Genomic DNA, 17533 nt, shown 5'->3' with positions numbered 1-17533 from the left:
CTTAAAATCCTAGACAGACTTTATGATTTAGATTTTTTTGACACAGTGCTCTATAAATATGCAATTTCACTTACCACAGACCCTCTGGAGCAGACCAGGTGGATACGTGTGGTGTAGGTGAGTTTCAGTCCATCTGAGATGCACTTGGAGCCGCCTGTGTACTCCAGCAGCAGGCGGTCCTTCTCCTCGATCACTGGACCTCTCTTAGCCAGGCCCATGTTACTGACAGACACCGTTTCAGACAGAATGCCCTGAAGACAACACACAGAGAAAGACCAGAATCACATCGGGCTACAGTTCAGTACTAAGACAGAACCACAGGGGATGGCTACCAGAACCAGACGAGGGATAGTAACAGTCTTACCTTAAATTGATATCAATAACAAAAAAAGATGCATATCATTTGTGGAAAAGTCAACTTTTTAATGCTGTTTAATGCACTGTTTTCCAGATAATGCCATTGGATAAATACTGTACTCTGGTGATAGAAGGATCTGAAGTGCAAGTTCCATGACCCAAACAGTGTTTAACACACATCATAGTGTGTAAACCTCCTCCTGTAGGTCATCCTGGAGCTTTTACACTAACCTGCTGAGGCTCGTATTTCATCTGGCAGACGGAGGCCTGGCGGTCACAGCCCTGCACGGCATTCAGAGGACGACACACATTGATGTAGTACTTCCTCAGGTTGTTAGGGTCAGACAGGTCCATGGCCTGCCAGTTCCTCCCTCCACTAGACCGGGAAAGACTGGGAGAGAGGACAGAGAGAGGAGGGTTACACACATTATTCTTCAAATATTGTTTCTTGTCTGCCTTCATTGGACATAACTAAGACCGATAATTTTTCTTGACCCCATGACCTGACCAGGACAAAGGAAGCTTTGTGGCCTGGGAAAACTCCTAGCCCTAGTCATAACATAACCTTGTGCAGGGAATTCTCACCTGGAGAGGTCGTACTGGTCCAGACTGTTGGGGTCTGTTACCACACACTCCTGTGGCCTCTCTGGACAGGCGTAGGACGTATACCACCTGAAGTTATAGGTGTACTTGTCTTCTACCTGTGAAGATCAACATGGTTATGAATAATGGTACGTTCATGGTATAAATACTACAGGTGGAACAGTGCATATGTGAACCATATGAGGAACTACATATTAGAGATTGGATGAGATCTGTCAGCAGGACATATACCCTGATGAAGACAGCTTGTCTGTTGAAACGTTGGACATAAATATTTTCGCATCTGAGCTCCTAGAGTGTGCAGCTCTCCTTTATTTTTTAAGTGTTCCACTCCGCTAGCCAGCACCTCGCCTAAATAGGTGTGCGTTACTTTCGCCTCTAGGACCCAGTCAGTACCTGAAACTCTGGCTTTCCAGCGCCGGCCTCTCGGTCACAGAGGAAGGAGATCATAGTGGAGCGAAGGGTGTGCTGCATGTTGTTGTACTGAGAGCCGTTATTGTAGGACAGCTTGATCATCCCGTCATAGTAGGACAGCTGAGAGTTAAACTCCCCCAGGCTCCATGAATTAGAGCCACTGTAGCAGGCAGACAGACACCAAACATAAGAACAGAAGCTACAGTATATCCATCCATTACTTCAGACTAAAACAGTCAGTCCATTCAGTCCTCTAACCTCTGAACTCTAAAGCACATGTATGGACCCCAGATATAAGCTTGATCCTATTTTCCTACCACTGTAATAGGGCACTTCCACCTATTGTATATCCACAGGGATTTAGTATGACAAGAAGGGTTGATTTAAATGGTTAATACATGCCTTTGGTCCACTTGGCAGGCCCCAGCCTTCAGAGGGCATTTGGCTGCAGTGACAGAGCCACAGACATTAATTAAGTAGTCATAATCTCCATTGGACATGTTGTAGAAGTCTCCTCCAGGTTTAGACAGGGGGGACAGGTCAAATGAGAACCCTGTAGAGAGAAGACAAAAGAGAAAATTATAGTAACGCATCAAACAGCTATATTACATCTCCATAATCTAAACCTCCTGTCCTCGTCTCCCTGCTTCCATATGAAACAATATTAAAGTTCTGGACACATTGACACAAATTGCTGGTAGGCATCTGGGTCCATGTGACCTACCAGCTTGAGGGTCTTCCACCTTGCAGTTGTCCCCCTCTGTCCTGGACATGACGCAGGCTGCAGCCGTGTACCACTCAAACTCATACACACAGCCGTCACTGGACACACTCCGCATGATGGGGGCACTCTCTAGGTCACCTGGGTAGAAGGACAGGGGGAGAGACAGGACGCACACAGAAAGTCAGGAGGAGTTGAACAGCTAGACTTTAAAGACAACATTAAGTTAGGACTAAAATGCTAGCAAGCTCCACTTTCAGGTAGTCTTGCCACGATACAAAAATGTTGACTTCGATACTAAGTTTAGTATCACGATACTCGATACCATTACGATACTAGGTATCAAAATGATACCACGGCAAAAAAGGCGGCGTATCAGCCTTAGTCACAGAATGGCACTTGTTCCAGACAGATCTTTTGAATTCAATATCGTTACAGATTTGGGATTTTTGAATGTATACATTAATGAATCAATTATACAATCAATTTGACGTTGGTAAAAAAATGTTTTATCCACAAGTGTATTACCGGTTGGGCACATCAATCTTAGATGATATCGCAGATCTAACACCCACTATCAGCTTCCTAGGCTACATTGGAAAGTGTCTTAGCCTGTAATGGACATTGTTTTGCAAACAGTAATTAACCGTTTCAACATTTTATATGCCGTGTTGCATCATTCAAGTGTTTTAACGTCTGTGCAGCATAAGCGGTGATGCAGCCCAGGCTCCTAGTGAGTGCAGTGGTTTCTCAGGACAGGCTAGTGCTAGCAATGAGGAAGTGGAGCAGGCATGGAGCAGGCACGGTCCTCTCATGCTATCAGGGGACATTGGCAGCACTGATACAGACTTGATCCTCTATCAAATCAGTAGACGACGTGAGACATTTGACAGAAGTACCGAAAGTAACAAAAATTCTAGTAACGAACCGTTTTTCATGTTCAATTTTTAAAACTTTAAAAAGGAACTTTTCAGTATAAAATGCAACACCACTTTCAGGCGAACAGTTGTTCACCTTGGACTCTGCAACTAACTATTTCTAACACTCTCACCTGGCTTGCACTTCAGAATCATGATGGTCTTGATTTTCGTGTGCTTCCTGCATTCTCCTCCCTCAGTGTATACCAGCTGTATGTCGTTGCTGTCAGTCTTGGTAGGAGAGGTGAGAAATTTGCCCAAGCTGATGACTTTTTCCTTTCCTAAAGGAGAGGATGGAATACATTTTTTAAAGGCAACAAACAAGCTACAAACTATAAGCCATCTTGGTCTCTCAGATTTGACAGTATGTTGTCCGTGTACAGATAACAATCAGGGCCTGTATTCAGAAAGCGTCTCAGAGTAGGTCTAGACTCAGTTTTGCCTTTTAGATCATAATGAAAAGGGGGAACCTGATCCTAGAACAGCACTCCTACTCTGAGACGCTTTATGAAGACAGGCCCAGATCTTCTCCAGACGTACCCACGGCACAGATGGCAGCGTCCTCGGGGCAGGTGCTGGTGGCCCCCTGCTGGAGGACTTTGTGACACACATTGACATAGAAGCGCATCCTGTCTGACTTGGGGGCATTGGCATCCACAGCCTCCCAGTTCTGGGCCGACTCAGACTCTAAAAGGCACAAGACAAGTTATGTGGTTTAGCATATACACTGACTATACAAAACATGCTCTTTCCATGGGACTGACCAGGTGAATCAAGGTGAAAACTATGATCCCTTATTGATGTCACTTGTTAAATCCACTTCAAATCAGTGTAGATGAAGGGGAGGAGACAGGTTAAAGAAGGATTTTTAAGCCTTGAGACAATTGAGACATGGATTGTGTATGTGTGCCATTCAGAGGGTGAATGGAGAAGACAAAAGATTTAAGCTCCTTTGAACAGGGCAAGGTAGGTGCCAGGTACACCGGTTTGTGTCAAAAACTGCAATGCTGCTGGGTTTTCCACGCTCAAACGTTTCCCGTGTGTCTCAAGAATGGTCCACCACCAAAAGGACATCCAGCCAACTTGACACAACTGTGTGAAGCATTGGAGTCAACATGGGCCAGCATCCCTGTGGAATGCTTTTGACACTTCGTAGAGTCCATGCCCCGACGAATTGTGGCTGTTCTGAGGGAAAAAGTGGGGGGTGCAACTCAATATTAGGAAGGTGTTCCTAATGTTTGGTATACTCAATGTACAGTAGATTATATATATATATATATATATATATATATATATGTTTTTATTTATTTATTTTTGTTGCATTTTACCCCCTTTTTCTCCCAAATTTTGTGATATCCAATTGCGATCTAATTACAAACTTGTCTCATCACTGCAACTCCCCAACAGGCTTGGGAGAGGCGAAGGTCGAGTCATGCGTCCTCCGAAATATGACCCGCTGAACCTAGCATCTTAACACCCGCCCGCTTAACCTGGAAGCCTTCCGCACCAATGTGTCGGAGGAAACACCATCCACCTGACGACCGAAGTCAGCCTGCAGGCGCCGGCACGCCACAAGGAGTCGCTAGAGCGCAATGAGCCAAGTAAAGCACCCCTAACCAAACCCTTCCCTATCCCGGATGACGCCAGGCCAATTGTGCACCGCCCTATGGGACTCCCGGTAACAGCCAGGGATCGAACCAGGGTCTGTAGTGACACCGCAAGCACTGCGATGCAGTGCCTTAAATCACTGTGCCACTCGTGAGGCCTTAAATGTACATTTAAATGTATTAGGGCTCATACTCATCTTTCTGATCCCTTTCACTTAAAGTATAAAATTGGAAGTCAAGGGGCTGGTCATTTACATTGATACATGCTGATCGTCAACTGGGATGGAAGCTGAACGCAGTATTCAAGCTCTCTGCAAATGCAGATGATCCAGGACTCCATCTTACCAGGGTAACGTGTTAAGGTGGACAGGTCATAATGCTTATAGTGCATAGTCTTGTTGTCTGTGACCATGCAGAGTAGATCCTCCGTCTCCTTGACACAGGCGTAAGCCGTCTGCCAGTCAAAGTAGTAGGTGCAGTCTGTCTCACCAGCAAACACAGGCGAGCCGCGGCCACCGTTTCCTGAGAAACACACAAATAAGGAATAAGCGGGAATGTAATGGACTAGACTTTAATCTGTCATTGTGGAGAGTCCTCTACAGCAGAAAGCATTGTTTATTTAAAAGGTCCTTGCTTTCCCATTGGACACGCTATGGGTTATGCTCACCTGCTGTTTTGTTGCACTCAAAGTTGATGATGGTCATGCGCTGAAAGCCAGAGCTACACCTGCTCCCATCTGGATAGATCAGAGTCAGATCTCCATCAGAGTACCTGGAATAGAGCAATAAAAAGCGACAATTGTTACAAATAAGGGGAAAAGAAGGAGAGAAGCTGAGATGGAGAAATATGAAGACATCTGTCAAGAAAATATGTTTATAAATTTTTTAAAAACCTTAGTGTTTGATTCATGTATCTCCCGGCAATCTTTCTGACATCTCCCGTTGCTTTGACTTGGCAGGTGGACACATAGTGCTGGTCGTCACCACACTCTCCTGCCTTGGTCTCCCCACACACATTCAGGTAGTAGAAATAACTGTCCTTCCCATCTCTGCTCTTGGCCTCAGCCATATAGGGGTCGTCTGTAGCTACACACACAGAACGTGACACAGTGATATATTTCAACACGTCATTCACTGTTAGAGGAACTATCATAAACTGTGAATAAAATTAGCCTGAGTCAGTGGGGAATTTGGACAGTCATGAGTATTCATAGCATTACTTCCTTTTATTACACAAAAAATATGCATTGCCCAATGTTTCTCAAAGCCTGGCATGCTCTGGGCATGGCGGACTCACGGCCGAGGGTGAGGTGGGTGAGGTCTATGTTGATGTCGTGCTGCTTGCTGGTCAGGGTGCAGTTATGACTCTCCAGGTAGTCTCTGTGGCAGGCGTACTCCGTCACCCACTCTACCTCATACCTGCAGTTGGACTTGGCTGTCATCTTGGGGTCACTACCCTGTAATGGCAAGGTCAATGGTCACACATGACTAAAATGACATCTAACTGCCTAAGGGAGATCTTGTTGTTTAATCCAAAGTGTTTAAATGTAGGTTGACATGTGAAGAAAACTTCTATTTTATGACATACACTATTTTATGTATTAATACTTTCTGTAGTATGATGAATAGTGTGATCAATAGGGGATCCACGGGACAGACACCCAGGCTTCCGTCTTACCTCCTGCCTGCGTGAGGGGCAGATAAAAGTGATGGTGACTGCAGGGTTATGGCCACTGCAGAAGTCCGGCGGGCTGACTGAGGATCCCTCATATCGCAGCCTTAATCTGATACAGTAAGAAAGAGAGAAGTCAACAGCCCAGTAAGGCAACGCAGCTCTGGAGCTGGTCGATGGCCAAGAGGTCAAAATGACGGAATTACTAAGACTGAGGCAGACTAGAGACAGAGGCTGCTAGCTAGCAATTAGCATTGCCTGTGTTTATGTATGGCTTTAGTGTGGCTGTACCGGTCCTTGGAGATCAGCTCTAGCTGGGTAGTTGGTAGGCCCATGCTGAAAGAGCCGTTGCTGGTGGTCAAACAGGCAGCAGAGCCTGCGGGGCAGGGGCTCTCTGGTCGGTCTGTAGAGGTGGCAGAGGTAAGATGAATTAGCCTAGGGATTAAGAGTGTTGGGCCAGTAACCGAAAAGGTTTCTGGTTCGATTCCCTGAGTTGACTAGGTGAAAAATCTGTTGATGTGCCCTTGAGCAAACCTTACGCTTTATTTATTTATTTATTTATTTATTTATTTATTTATTTATATATATATATATATATATATATATATATATATATATATATATATATATATATATATATATATATATATATATATATATATATATATATATATATATATATACACACACACACAGTTGAAGTCGGAAGTTGACATACACTTAGGTTGGAGTCATTAAAACTCATTTTTCAACCACTCCACAAATTTCTTGTTAATTAACAAACTAGTTTTGGCAAGTCGGTTAGGACATCTACTTTGTGCATGACAAGTAATTTTTCCAACAATTGTTTACAGACAGATTATTTCACTTTAACTCACTGTATCACAATTCCAGTGGGTCAGAAGTTAACATACACTGAGTTGACTGTGCTTTTAAACAGCTTGGAAAATTCCCCAAAAATTATGTCATGGCTTTAGATAGGCTAATTGACATAATTTCAGTCAATTGGAGGTGTACCTGTGAATGTATTTCAAGGCCTACCTTCAAACTCAGTGCCTCTTTGCTTGACATCATGGGAAAATCAAAAGAAATCAGCCAAGACCTCAGAAAAACAATTGTAGACCTCCACAAGTCTGGTTAATCCTTGGGAGCAATTTCCAAATGCCTGAAGGTACCACGTTCATCTGTACAAACAATAGTGCGCAAATATAAACACCATGGGACCATGCAGCCGTCATACTGCTCAGGAAGGAGACGCGTTCTGTCTCCTAGAGATGAACATACTTTGGTGCGAAAAGTTTAAGTCAATCCCAGAACAGCAGCAAAGGACCTTGTGAAGATGATGGAGGAAACAGGTACAAAAGTATCTATATCCACAGAAAAACGAGACCTATATCGACATAACCTGAAAGGCCGCTCAGCAAGAAGAAGCCACTGCTCCAAAACCACCATAAAAAAGCCAGACTACGGTTTGCAACTGCACATGGGGACAAAGACCGTACTTTTTGGAGAAATGTCCTCTGGTCTGATGAAACAAAAATAGAACTCTTTGGCCATAAATTACCATCGTTATGTTTGGAGAAAAAAGGGGGAGGCTTGCAAGCTGAAGAACACCATCCCAACCATGAAGCACAGGGGTGGCAGCATCATGTTGTGGGGGTGCTTTGCTGCAGGAGGGACTGGTGCACTTCACAAAATAGATGGCATCATGAGGTAGGAAAATTACGTTGGAAATATTGAAGCAACATCTCCAGACATCAGTCAGAAAGTTAAAGCTTGGTCGCAAACGGGTCTTCCAAATGGACAATGACCCCAAGCATACTTCCAAAATTGTGGCAAAATGGCTTAAGGACAACAAAGTCAAGGTATTGGAGTGGCCGTCACAAAGCCCTGACCTCAATCCTATAGAAAATTTGTAGGCAGAACTGAAAAAGTGTGTGTGCGACCAAGGAGGCCTACAAACCTGACTCAGTTACACCAGCTCTGTCAGGAGGAATGGGACAAAATTCACCCAACTTGTTGTGGGAAGCTTGTGGAAGGCTACCCGAAACGTTTGGCCCAAGTTAAACAATTTAAAGGCAATGCTACCAAATCCTAATTGAGTGTATGTAAACGTCTGACCCACTGGGAATGTGACGAAAGAAATAAAAGCTGAAAGAAATAATTCTCTCTACTATTATTCTGACATTTCACATTCTTAAAATAAAGTGGTGATCCTAACTGACCTAAGACAGGGAATTTTTACTAGAATTAAATGTCAGGAATTGTGAAAAACTGAGTTTAAATGTATTTGGCTAAGGTGTATGTAAACTTCCAACTTCAACTGTATGTACAGTGAGGGAAAAAAGTATTTGATCCCCTGCTGATTTTGTACGTTTGCCCACTGACAAAGAAATGATCAGTCTATAATTTTAATGGTAGGTTTATTTGAACAGTGAGAGACAGAATAACAACAAAAGAATCCAGAAAAACGCATGTCAAAAATAATTAAAATGGAAATCATTTTATATGAGGGAAATAAGTATTTGACCCCTCTGCAAAACATGACTTAGTACTTGGTGGCAAAACCCTTGTTGGCAATCACAGAGGTCAGACGTTTCTTGTAGTTGGCCACCAGGTTTGCACACATCTCAGAAGGGATTTAGTCCCACTCCTCTTTGCAGATCTTCTCCAAATCATTAAGGTTTCGAGGCTGACGTTTGGCAACTCGACCTTCAGCTCCCTCCACAGATTTTCTATGGGATTAAGGTCTGGAGACTGGCTAGGCCACTCCAGGACCTTAATGTGCTTCTTCTTGAGCCACTCCTTTGTTGCCTTGGCCGTGTGTTTTGGGTCATTGTCATGCTGGAATACCCATCCACGACCCATTTTCAATGCCCTGGCTGAGGGACGGAGGTTCTCACCCAAGATTTGACGGTACATGGCCCCGTCCATCGTCCCTTTGATGCAGTGAAGTTGTCCTGTCCCCTTAGCAGAAAAACACCCCCAAAGCATAATGTTTCCACCTACATGTTTGACGGTGGGGATGGTGTTCTTGTGGTCATAGGCAGCATTCCTCCTCCTCCAAACACATTGAGATGAGTTGATGGCAAAGAGCTCCATTTTGGTCTCATCTGACCACAACACTTTCACCAGTTGTCCTCTGAATAATTCAGATGTTCATTGGCAAACTTCAAATGGGCATGTATATGTGCTTTCTTGAGCAGGGGGACCTTGCAGGCGCTGCAGGATTTCAGTCCTTCACGGCGTAGTGTGTTACTAATTGTTTTCTTGGTGACTATGGTCCCAGCTGCCTTGAGATCATTGACAAGATCCTCCCGTGTAGTTCTGGGCTGATTCCTCACCGTTCTCATGATCATTGCAACTCCACAAGGTGAGATCTTGCATGGAGCCCCAGGCCGAGGGAGATTGACAGTTCTTTTGTGTTTCTTCCATTTGCGAATAATCGCACCAACTGTTGTCACCTTCTCACCAAGCTGCTTGGCGATGGTCTTGTAGCTCATTCTAGCCTTGTGTAGGTCTACAATCTTGTCCCCGACATCCTTGGAGAGTTCTTTGGTCTTGGCCATGGTGGAGAGTTTGGAATCTGATTGATTGATTGCTTCTGTGGACAGGTGTCTTTTATACAGGTAACAAACTGAGATTAGGAGCACTCCCTTTAAGAGTGTGCTCCTAATCTCAGCTCGTTACTTGTATAAAAGACACCTGGGAGCCAGAAATCTTCCTGATTGAGAGGGGGTCAAATACTTATTTCCCTCATTAAAATGCAAATCAATTTATAACATTTTTGACATGCGTTTTTCTGGATTTTGTTGTTGTTATTCTGTCTCTCACTGTTAAAATAAACCTACCATTAAAATTATAGACTGATCATTTCTTTGTCAGTGGGCAAACGTACAAAATCAGCAGGGGATCAAATACTTTTTTCCCCTCACTGTATGTATGTATGTATGTATGTATGTATGTATGTACACACACGTACACACACACATAATATACATATATGCTAAAGGCCACTGAAATAGATTCATGATTTAAATTGTTATACCCTATTATTCACAGAATAGTAAACAGTATCACTGAACTGATACTGTACAGTATAATTTCTTAATCATAAAACAATTGAGTACAGTAAAGAAACTCACTTAGGCTTCTGCATATGTTAATATAAAAGTCAACTTCATCATCCGAGTCGTCCACCAGGTAACCATCTGTGAGTTTGATGAGTGGGTTCAGGTCATGCTTTTTCCCATCCGTGTCAAAGACATAGCAAGGGACCTAGACACAGATAGAAAGAGTAAAGAATTACAACATCCCAGGATTGATCGTCTTCTATTTTCAGTTTGTTCTGGACTGGTACCTACTGTAACTGAAATCCAATATACACTGATTATACCAAACATTAGGAACACCTTCCTAATATTGAATTGCACCCTCCCCCCCTTTTGCCCTCAGAAAAACCTCAATTCATCAGGGCATGGACTCTAAAGGTGTCGAAAGCGTTCATTTACATTTGACATTTTAGTCATTTAGCAGACTCTCTTATCCAGAGCAACTTAGAGGAGCAATTAAAGTTAAGTGCCTTGCTCAAGGGCACATTGACCAATTGTTCAACTTGTTGGCTCGGGGATTCGAACTAGCGACCGATAAGTTACTAGCCCAATGCTAGGCTACCTGCCGCCCAAGGGATGCTGGCTCATGTTGACTAAAATGCTTCCCACTGTTGCGTCAAATAGGCTGGATGTCCTTTGGGTGGTGGACCATTCTTGATACACACAGGAAACTGTTGAGGGTGAAAAACCCAGAAGTGTTGCAGTTCTTGACACAAACCGGTGCGCCTTGGACCTACTACCATACCCCGTTCAAAGGCACTTAAATATTTTGTCTATTCACACTTGAATGGCACACATACACAAACCATGTCTCAATTGTCTGAAGTCTTAAAGATCCTTCTTTAACCTGTGTCCTCCCTATCATCTACAATGATTTGAAGTGGATTTAACAAGTGACATCATAAGGGTTGTCATGGAAAGAGCATGTTTTGTTTTCTTTACTCAGTGTAATATTGGAATGACTTTACATTTAAATTAAACATTTCCTTTATTCTATTCATTTTTTTTCTTGAAACAAGAGGTAGCAAAGGACTTTCTGAGAACTCGTGATTTTCCACAGTGTGAATGTGCTCATCACATACTCACCCCCCCCACACAGTGGGACCACCGATGCCTTACACACTGCCACTGAGTCACACGCGTCTGCACACACACGCACCACAAATGGGTGACATACACACATCCTGCCCTGACAGCTGCAGACCACAATTCAGACATACCTCTTTATTGGGCTTGTATTTATCCTTTTTGCAGGCTGCATATGTTCTCCATTCAAAATAATGAACACACTGGGCCACAGCGACAAACTCTGGTGTTCCCTGGGGGTAAGAGCACAAATATAGTTCAAGTTGACATACTGTATGACCTGACCGTTTACTTCATCTCATAACTGCTACAGTAGACGTGGCTGTGACGGCCTACAAGGAAGTCACTACTTGAGAAACTGGACTGGCAGCATGATTACTGTGTTTGTTCACTGCAACGCTCCTGCAATCACATGGTCACACTTATCAACAAGCAGGCCTTGTATTGTTTTTTATAAAAGACAGGAGAGCACTGTATGATAGTTAATATGTTTCTCAATTGAACTTCAAATGTTGAAATAAAGAAACCACAACAGAGTGGTTGCAGTTTCATTACACCACCAGACTGACAAAGAACAACGCTTTGTGATGAAATTATTCTCTACCTAAAACCCACAAGTGTGGTTTGACAGGAAATTCATAAGCAGCTTCCAATAGATACATTTCCCCATGACTACTCTTCATTTGTAATGACAGGTGCTACTGGTGACTTACCATAGTCTTCCCACACTGGAAACTGATGCTGCTCTGGACATTAGTATCGCTACCGCCTGGGCACTTCTCAGTGCTGTTGAAATCTATCACGCTGCTCCCAGTCACCTTCTTTAAGGACAGATCACCTGGAAATAGAAGTGGATGAGTGAGAAGCATGCCTCTTAAACATGCAAATGCTGAGACAATTAATAGAATTGTTTAAGAATTTGTGTCAGTACGCGATGCTGAACCATGCACTCCCTGCAAAACAAACTCAACAATTCACTAAAACCTTAAACCTTCCTTGTGGTTTCTAGCGGATGATTAATACAGGTTTCAGCTGAATCTGAAGCCTCCACCAAATCTCCCAGTCCCTACAGCGGTGGGGTCAAAGCATTACGGCACAGGGTCTGGAAGGGTTAGTAGTCGAGGCCATTTTTCTGCTGAGCTGTCTGGCCATGTACAGTCCAGACAGATAAACAGCATGGGAGCATGACCTACTGGACAACACTGCCTGTCTCTGTCTGCTCTGCCAACAGCCTGGCGCCTGGGCAGGCTCCATACTTACAGTTACAGCTAAACTCCAACCAGAGAGAGAGAGAGAGAGAACAGAGCAGAGAGAACAAACTTTCTGACCAGTTATTACCTCAAAGACACTGTATTTTCCCCGCTAACCACATTGGCTGGGGTTTCTGTTATTGTGTTTTGAAGCGGCAGAATCCAGCAAGGACTAACTGCTTTGCACAGCAAAAAACATCTTCTCAGAGTGAGGTAAAAAGGTTTAGGGTGCAGCACCAACAGCAAAGCTTTATGTAATGATAAGTAGGGCATTTATATTTTACTATCGCTTGTCCAGATAGCACTGAATAAACAGACACTGCTATTAGCTTTCATTGATTTTACTGTATTTTGACCAGAGACTGAATCCACTGCTGTGTTAGTGAACACTGTCACACAAGTCCTATTTTAATTCCCTTCATGCACCGTGCTTTATTACTCTTATATCATTAGATATCTACAGTATGCATGCATGACTAAGTCGCTTTGGATAAAAGCGTCTGCTAAATGTATGTATGTATACATACATACATACATACATACATACACACACACATATACATACATATACATACATATATATATATATATGGCCTAAATGAAAGCTATTCAGCAGAACCTGGAGATGAGAAATTGCTACTCAGCTGACCCAGTAACATAAATTACTAAACAATAGAGGTGACCTGGAAGATTCAAACACATATTATGCAAGGTCAATTGCCTGCATGCAAGCAGCCTGGTTGAATTCAGAGGAAAGCTGTGTGAGCAATTCTATGATTGCAAATTGTCTGTTCCATGCTTATCATAGCGTAAAGGCACAGTCATGTGAACAGGCAGCTCCTCTGGTTCACCTTTAACCTCCTTTGATTATTCCAACACAAAAGACATTGGTTAGTTGCTAGTTATCAGCATTAGATCTGTCACAAGTGCCCCTTCCTATCCCACTCTGACAGTCAGAGCTTGTTGAGTTGAGCCCAGGGTGTAATACCAGCTGCAGGCATTTCTCTCATGTAGACTTTAATCATAACCTGACTTTGTTTCACCCAGAGCGCGACCAAAACACAGATTAGGCAATGAGTGAAGGTCATTGCCAAGTGTCCCGGGCCGGGACTTGTCGTGATGATCATGTTATGGAATAGTCTAGTCCAGTAGCCCTGTTCTCTGACATGGCCACGTTACAACGCAGATTCATTTGAGCTTAAAAAATGATGAATAAGTCCAGGTAAACCACAAAAGATGTATAGCCAAAACAGCTAGCCTATATTTGACAAGGAAAACCACTTCTCTGAAATGCTTAGCTACGTCAGCACTAAAGTGAAGCAAAGCCAAGTATTAAGTGCGATTCAGTTAGTTTGATATCAGTGCTTCCTCTGTTTACAGCAAAAGCTCAGGATAAGGCTCCTGTTTTTCAGTTGGGGGATTTTAATGACATACCTTACCAAATAGTACTAGAAAATGTGTCATCATTGAAGAACAGTTTGATAAGATAAACTCCCAGTAAAAGTTTGTCTACCTTTTTAAGTTTTGTTTTGACTGACCAGACCCTAATCAGTGACCTTTCACCAAATCATAATGCAAACTTTGTATTTTATAACAAATTGTGTCTCTTCACGAAACAGCATCAAACCAACACCTCACTGAAACAAATCAACTGAATCAATGGACATTGACTTGACTGGCATCTGACTGGAATCCTTTCAGGCCCATCCTTACTTCGGGGTGCTTATGGTGTTATTGCTGACTCCCACTGTGTCCTGGCAGCAGCATCTACTACAGTGATCTATTCTACAGCAGCAAAACATTCTGCCTTATCAGCAGGCCAGATCATCAGATGCCAACCTCACTTAATGAACCCTTAGCACATCCTCCTAACAGCGGCAGGGCCCTGTACTGGAATTAGGGCCAATAGTTTTCCATGAGCATAAGTTACCAGACTGGGAAAAACTCCAGAGCCTTGTAATAGGTTACAAGGGCCAGTGCCCAGTTGGTACTGACCAGGTCACATTGTCAGGGAAAACACTTGTCCCTAACTATACTCACCCACTGACTGGTTATTTTGACTGGTGAGGTTGTTGGCACAGACAGCACTGCCGGCCCCACATCCGGTGTGAGGTGAGGAGTCACAGAGCTTCAGTGTGTATTTTACTTTGTTGTCTTGGTCTATAGCCTCCCATTTGTAACTGTAGGACAAGGAGACAGAAGAAGAAAAAATATATAATAGTTGTTGAAATACATTTGCAATCATTCACACCATCTCAATGTTTACATAAAACATAAACATTGTACTGTTTAGTTATCTATGCGTCCTCAAAAAACATAGTAAAAAAAAAAAACATGAATATGCAGTTCCAAATATGATCACAGCAACGTTTTCATGACTCAGAAATTAATCACCATATGGCTATTATTTTAACCTAGTACATAACATTAGCCTACAATTTTCTTTCCAAACAAACAACTCGTGACGCTTCTGTCTATCCACCGACCTCTTCCAGATGCCAGTTCTATTTTAAGCCGTATGTTCTCACAAGTAGAGTCTCTGGATAAATACCGCGGTCAGCCAACTGACTACACACCACCTTTCTATCCAAACAACTGCCTTGTAAAACCAGGTTCAGGGGCTACGGCAGATGAGGAGCATCTGACAATGGAGACACAATACTGTTTCCATCCTCATATGTATATCATTGTTCTGTACCACTCTAAATGAAATGTATAAGCTGCGTTTGTTGCTAAATACCCTTCCCATTTCCATAGAAGCTTTATACCCTCTTCTTTACTGTCATGAGAATGCGCGAGTGAGCGGTGCCTCCATACTATACCTGCAGAGGTCTTGGTACCAGAGGCTGACATCAGAACCCGCTGTGCCGGAGGGAAATGTAACCAAGACCGTTGTGATCGAAACAAGTAACATTACTGTTTTCCAAGGCACAGCCTTGTTACAATTGCAAAGCGAGTGCATGTTTTGTATCCAGTATTATAAACTAGAGCACTATGTCCGACATGATACAGCAAAAGTCCGCTGGTAGTCTTAGCAGGAACTGGGTGAATCACATGACAAACTGAACACATGATAGAAGACGTCACGTGGCATGACCTTCCATGAGTCATCGTGAACAACGCGTTCACGTTATGACGGAGTGATTGGAGGAACGACTTGTCTACTTCAGAGGAACGACTTGGAGCGTTCAAGTGCCTCGGAGCACGAATGGAACGCAATAACCATTCTGCCAAATAATAATTTGGTGGGTGCTTATATTTCTCCTATTGGAAATCGATTTTTTGCATAGCCCACTCTCCCAGAGACACCCTCAGACAGTGTGGTCATGGCCAGGCCAGGGTTCGCCATTATCAACTGCAACATTAATTAGGTTTAAGTGCCTTGCTCACTAGCGACCTTTAGTTTGATGGGCTACCTGCCGCCCTGGTAGGTGATGTCAGATTTCAGAATGTGGGAAAGATCAGGGTCCAGAGATCATACCCGAGTTTCCTAGTCATAATTATGAGTTGGAGGAGTGTTCACTTGGATTTTTCCACCACCACGCTAGGGTGGCTAATGCTACTTCCTGATGTTGTAGTGCACTTCAGTCAGGGTTACGCCTTGAGCACACCGACAGTGTTATTGCGCAGAATGGTACACAACATCATCTTGATATGCGTGCAACAAAATTTCAACATTAACCTTCTGCTACCATTTCTGTCAAGCCATCTAAGCATACAGTTTGCATACGTTCGATAAATCCAATTTATGCAGCGCAATGCTGCAAGGTAATCGCAGCGTTGCATTGGAAATGAATGTACCTCTGGTGTACCAAAATGCAATGACACTGTCGGTGTGCAACATCCGGAAGTTGTCAGAAAATGGTGGTGGAAATCTTTGTTTTATTAAGACCGTAAGCATTTCCCCTGATATTTCCCCAACTGTGAGCCATTAATTAAATCGAGTTAAAGGAGGAAATCGACTCCTTTGCAGCCTTAATGGATGATAGGAGTGTATAGCTGGCTGCATACATTCCATTTGGACGGTAAAATGAAATAACTCAATATCGCCATCTGTAGGACTTTGGGTAATCTTATCATAGCACTGGCAAACCATGGTTGACCAGTAGTGTGTATAAACCCTTGATGACTAAGAGGGGGAGCTGTATTGAAGCCAACATGCAGCCATCATCACTCCTCCTCAATTGTAAAAAGCGTTTATTAATGTCTACATTCGTTTTTGACACGTTTATTCTTTTACAGGCACTTAATGCATACTTTTAAATGATATTATGTTAGCTAAACACACATTTAACATGAATAAATATACAAAAAACATTTTCTTTAAAGTATATATTTTTGAGAGTACTAATGTTACTGTCCCCACTACAACAAAAATACTTAAATACATGGAATTTTGTCCTTGAAACATTTCATTTAAATACTGTAGATTTCCATTAACTCCTATGGAGGACTGCTCATACTAGGGAGTGCTTACGTGATCGATCAGTGGCTTCAAAGCCTCTCGGTGGCCAATACATAGCATCAACAATCCAGGGTTTATATAAATCATTGTGCTTGACCAACTCCCTGACGAAGATGTCTGACCTTTATCCCATCATAAGAAGGTTCATGAACATTATAGTAGCCTATTCTAATTATATGGCTGCACATGAGTGAAATGAGTGGTCGCGTTCCCCTGCTCAGACGTTGTTGCATCAACCAATGATTACGGCTAAGTCGTCGACTGTGTCATAGACTGACCGATGCCGCGTTCAAATCATTTGGGAACTCGGAAATCTCAGATGTATGACTT

At 43.0% G+C, this 17533-nt stretch overlaps 1 protein-coding gene across 2 annotated transcripts in view; it reads right to left on the bottom strand.

The window, feature by feature from the left end:
- The window catches only part of LOC115174818 (cation-independent mannose-6-phosphate receptor-like), a 34657-nt gene extending 18863 nt beyond the window's left edge, over positions 1 to 15794 (bottom strand). For both annotated transcript variants that reach the window (XM_029733739.1, XM_029733740.1), the window contains exons 1-19: positions 15561 to 15794; positions 14779 to 14918; positions 12202 to 12326; positions 11623 to 11721; positions 10436 to 10568; positions 6582 to 6693; positions 6297 to 6402; positions 5916 to 6075; positions 5512 to 5704; positions 5287 to 5390; positions 4965 to 5141; positions 3553 to 3699; positions 3147 to 3293; positions 2099 to 2236; positions 1777 to 1927; positions 1357 to 1534; positions 943 to 1058; positions 589 to 748; positions 75 to 251 (exon numbers count right to left, since the gene is read on the bottom strand). In XM_029733739.1, coding sequence (XP_029589599.1) covers positions 75 to 251; positions 589 to 748; positions 943 to 1058; positions 1357 to 1534; positions 1777 to 1927; positions 2099 to 2236; positions 3147 to 3293; positions 3553 to 3699; positions 4965 to 5141; positions 5287 to 5390; positions 5512 to 5704; positions 5916 to 6075; positions 6297 to 6402; positions 6582 to 6693; positions 10436 to 10568; positions 11623 to 11721; positions 12202 to 12326; positions 14779 to 14918; positions 15561 to 15700 — 2703 coding nt within the window. In that variant the 5' untranslated portion in view covers positions 15701 to 15794. The remainder of the gene's footprint in view (positions 1 to 74; positions 252 to 588; positions 749 to 942; positions 1059 to 1356; positions 1535 to 1776; positions 1928 to 2098; positions 2237 to 3146; positions 3294 to 3552; positions 3700 to 4964; positions 5142 to 5286; positions 5391 to 5511; positions 5705 to 5915; positions 6076 to 6296; positions 6403 to 6581; positions 6694 to 10435; positions 10569 to 11622; positions 11722 to 12201; positions 12327 to 14778; positions 14919 to 15560) is intronic.
- Positions 15795 to 17533: the final 1739 nt, after the last annotated feature.

The sequence above is a fragment of the Salmo trutta genome, chromosome 35 (assembly GCF_901001165.1).
Source record: "Salmo trutta chromosome 35, fSalTru1.1, whole genome shotgun sequence".
NCBI lineage: Eukaryota > Metazoa > Chordata > Actinopteri > Salmoniformes > Salmonidae > Salmo > Salmo trutta.
The sequence above is the reverse complement of the archived record's forward strand: the minus strand, read 5'-3'. Positions and strand labels throughout refer to the sequence as shown.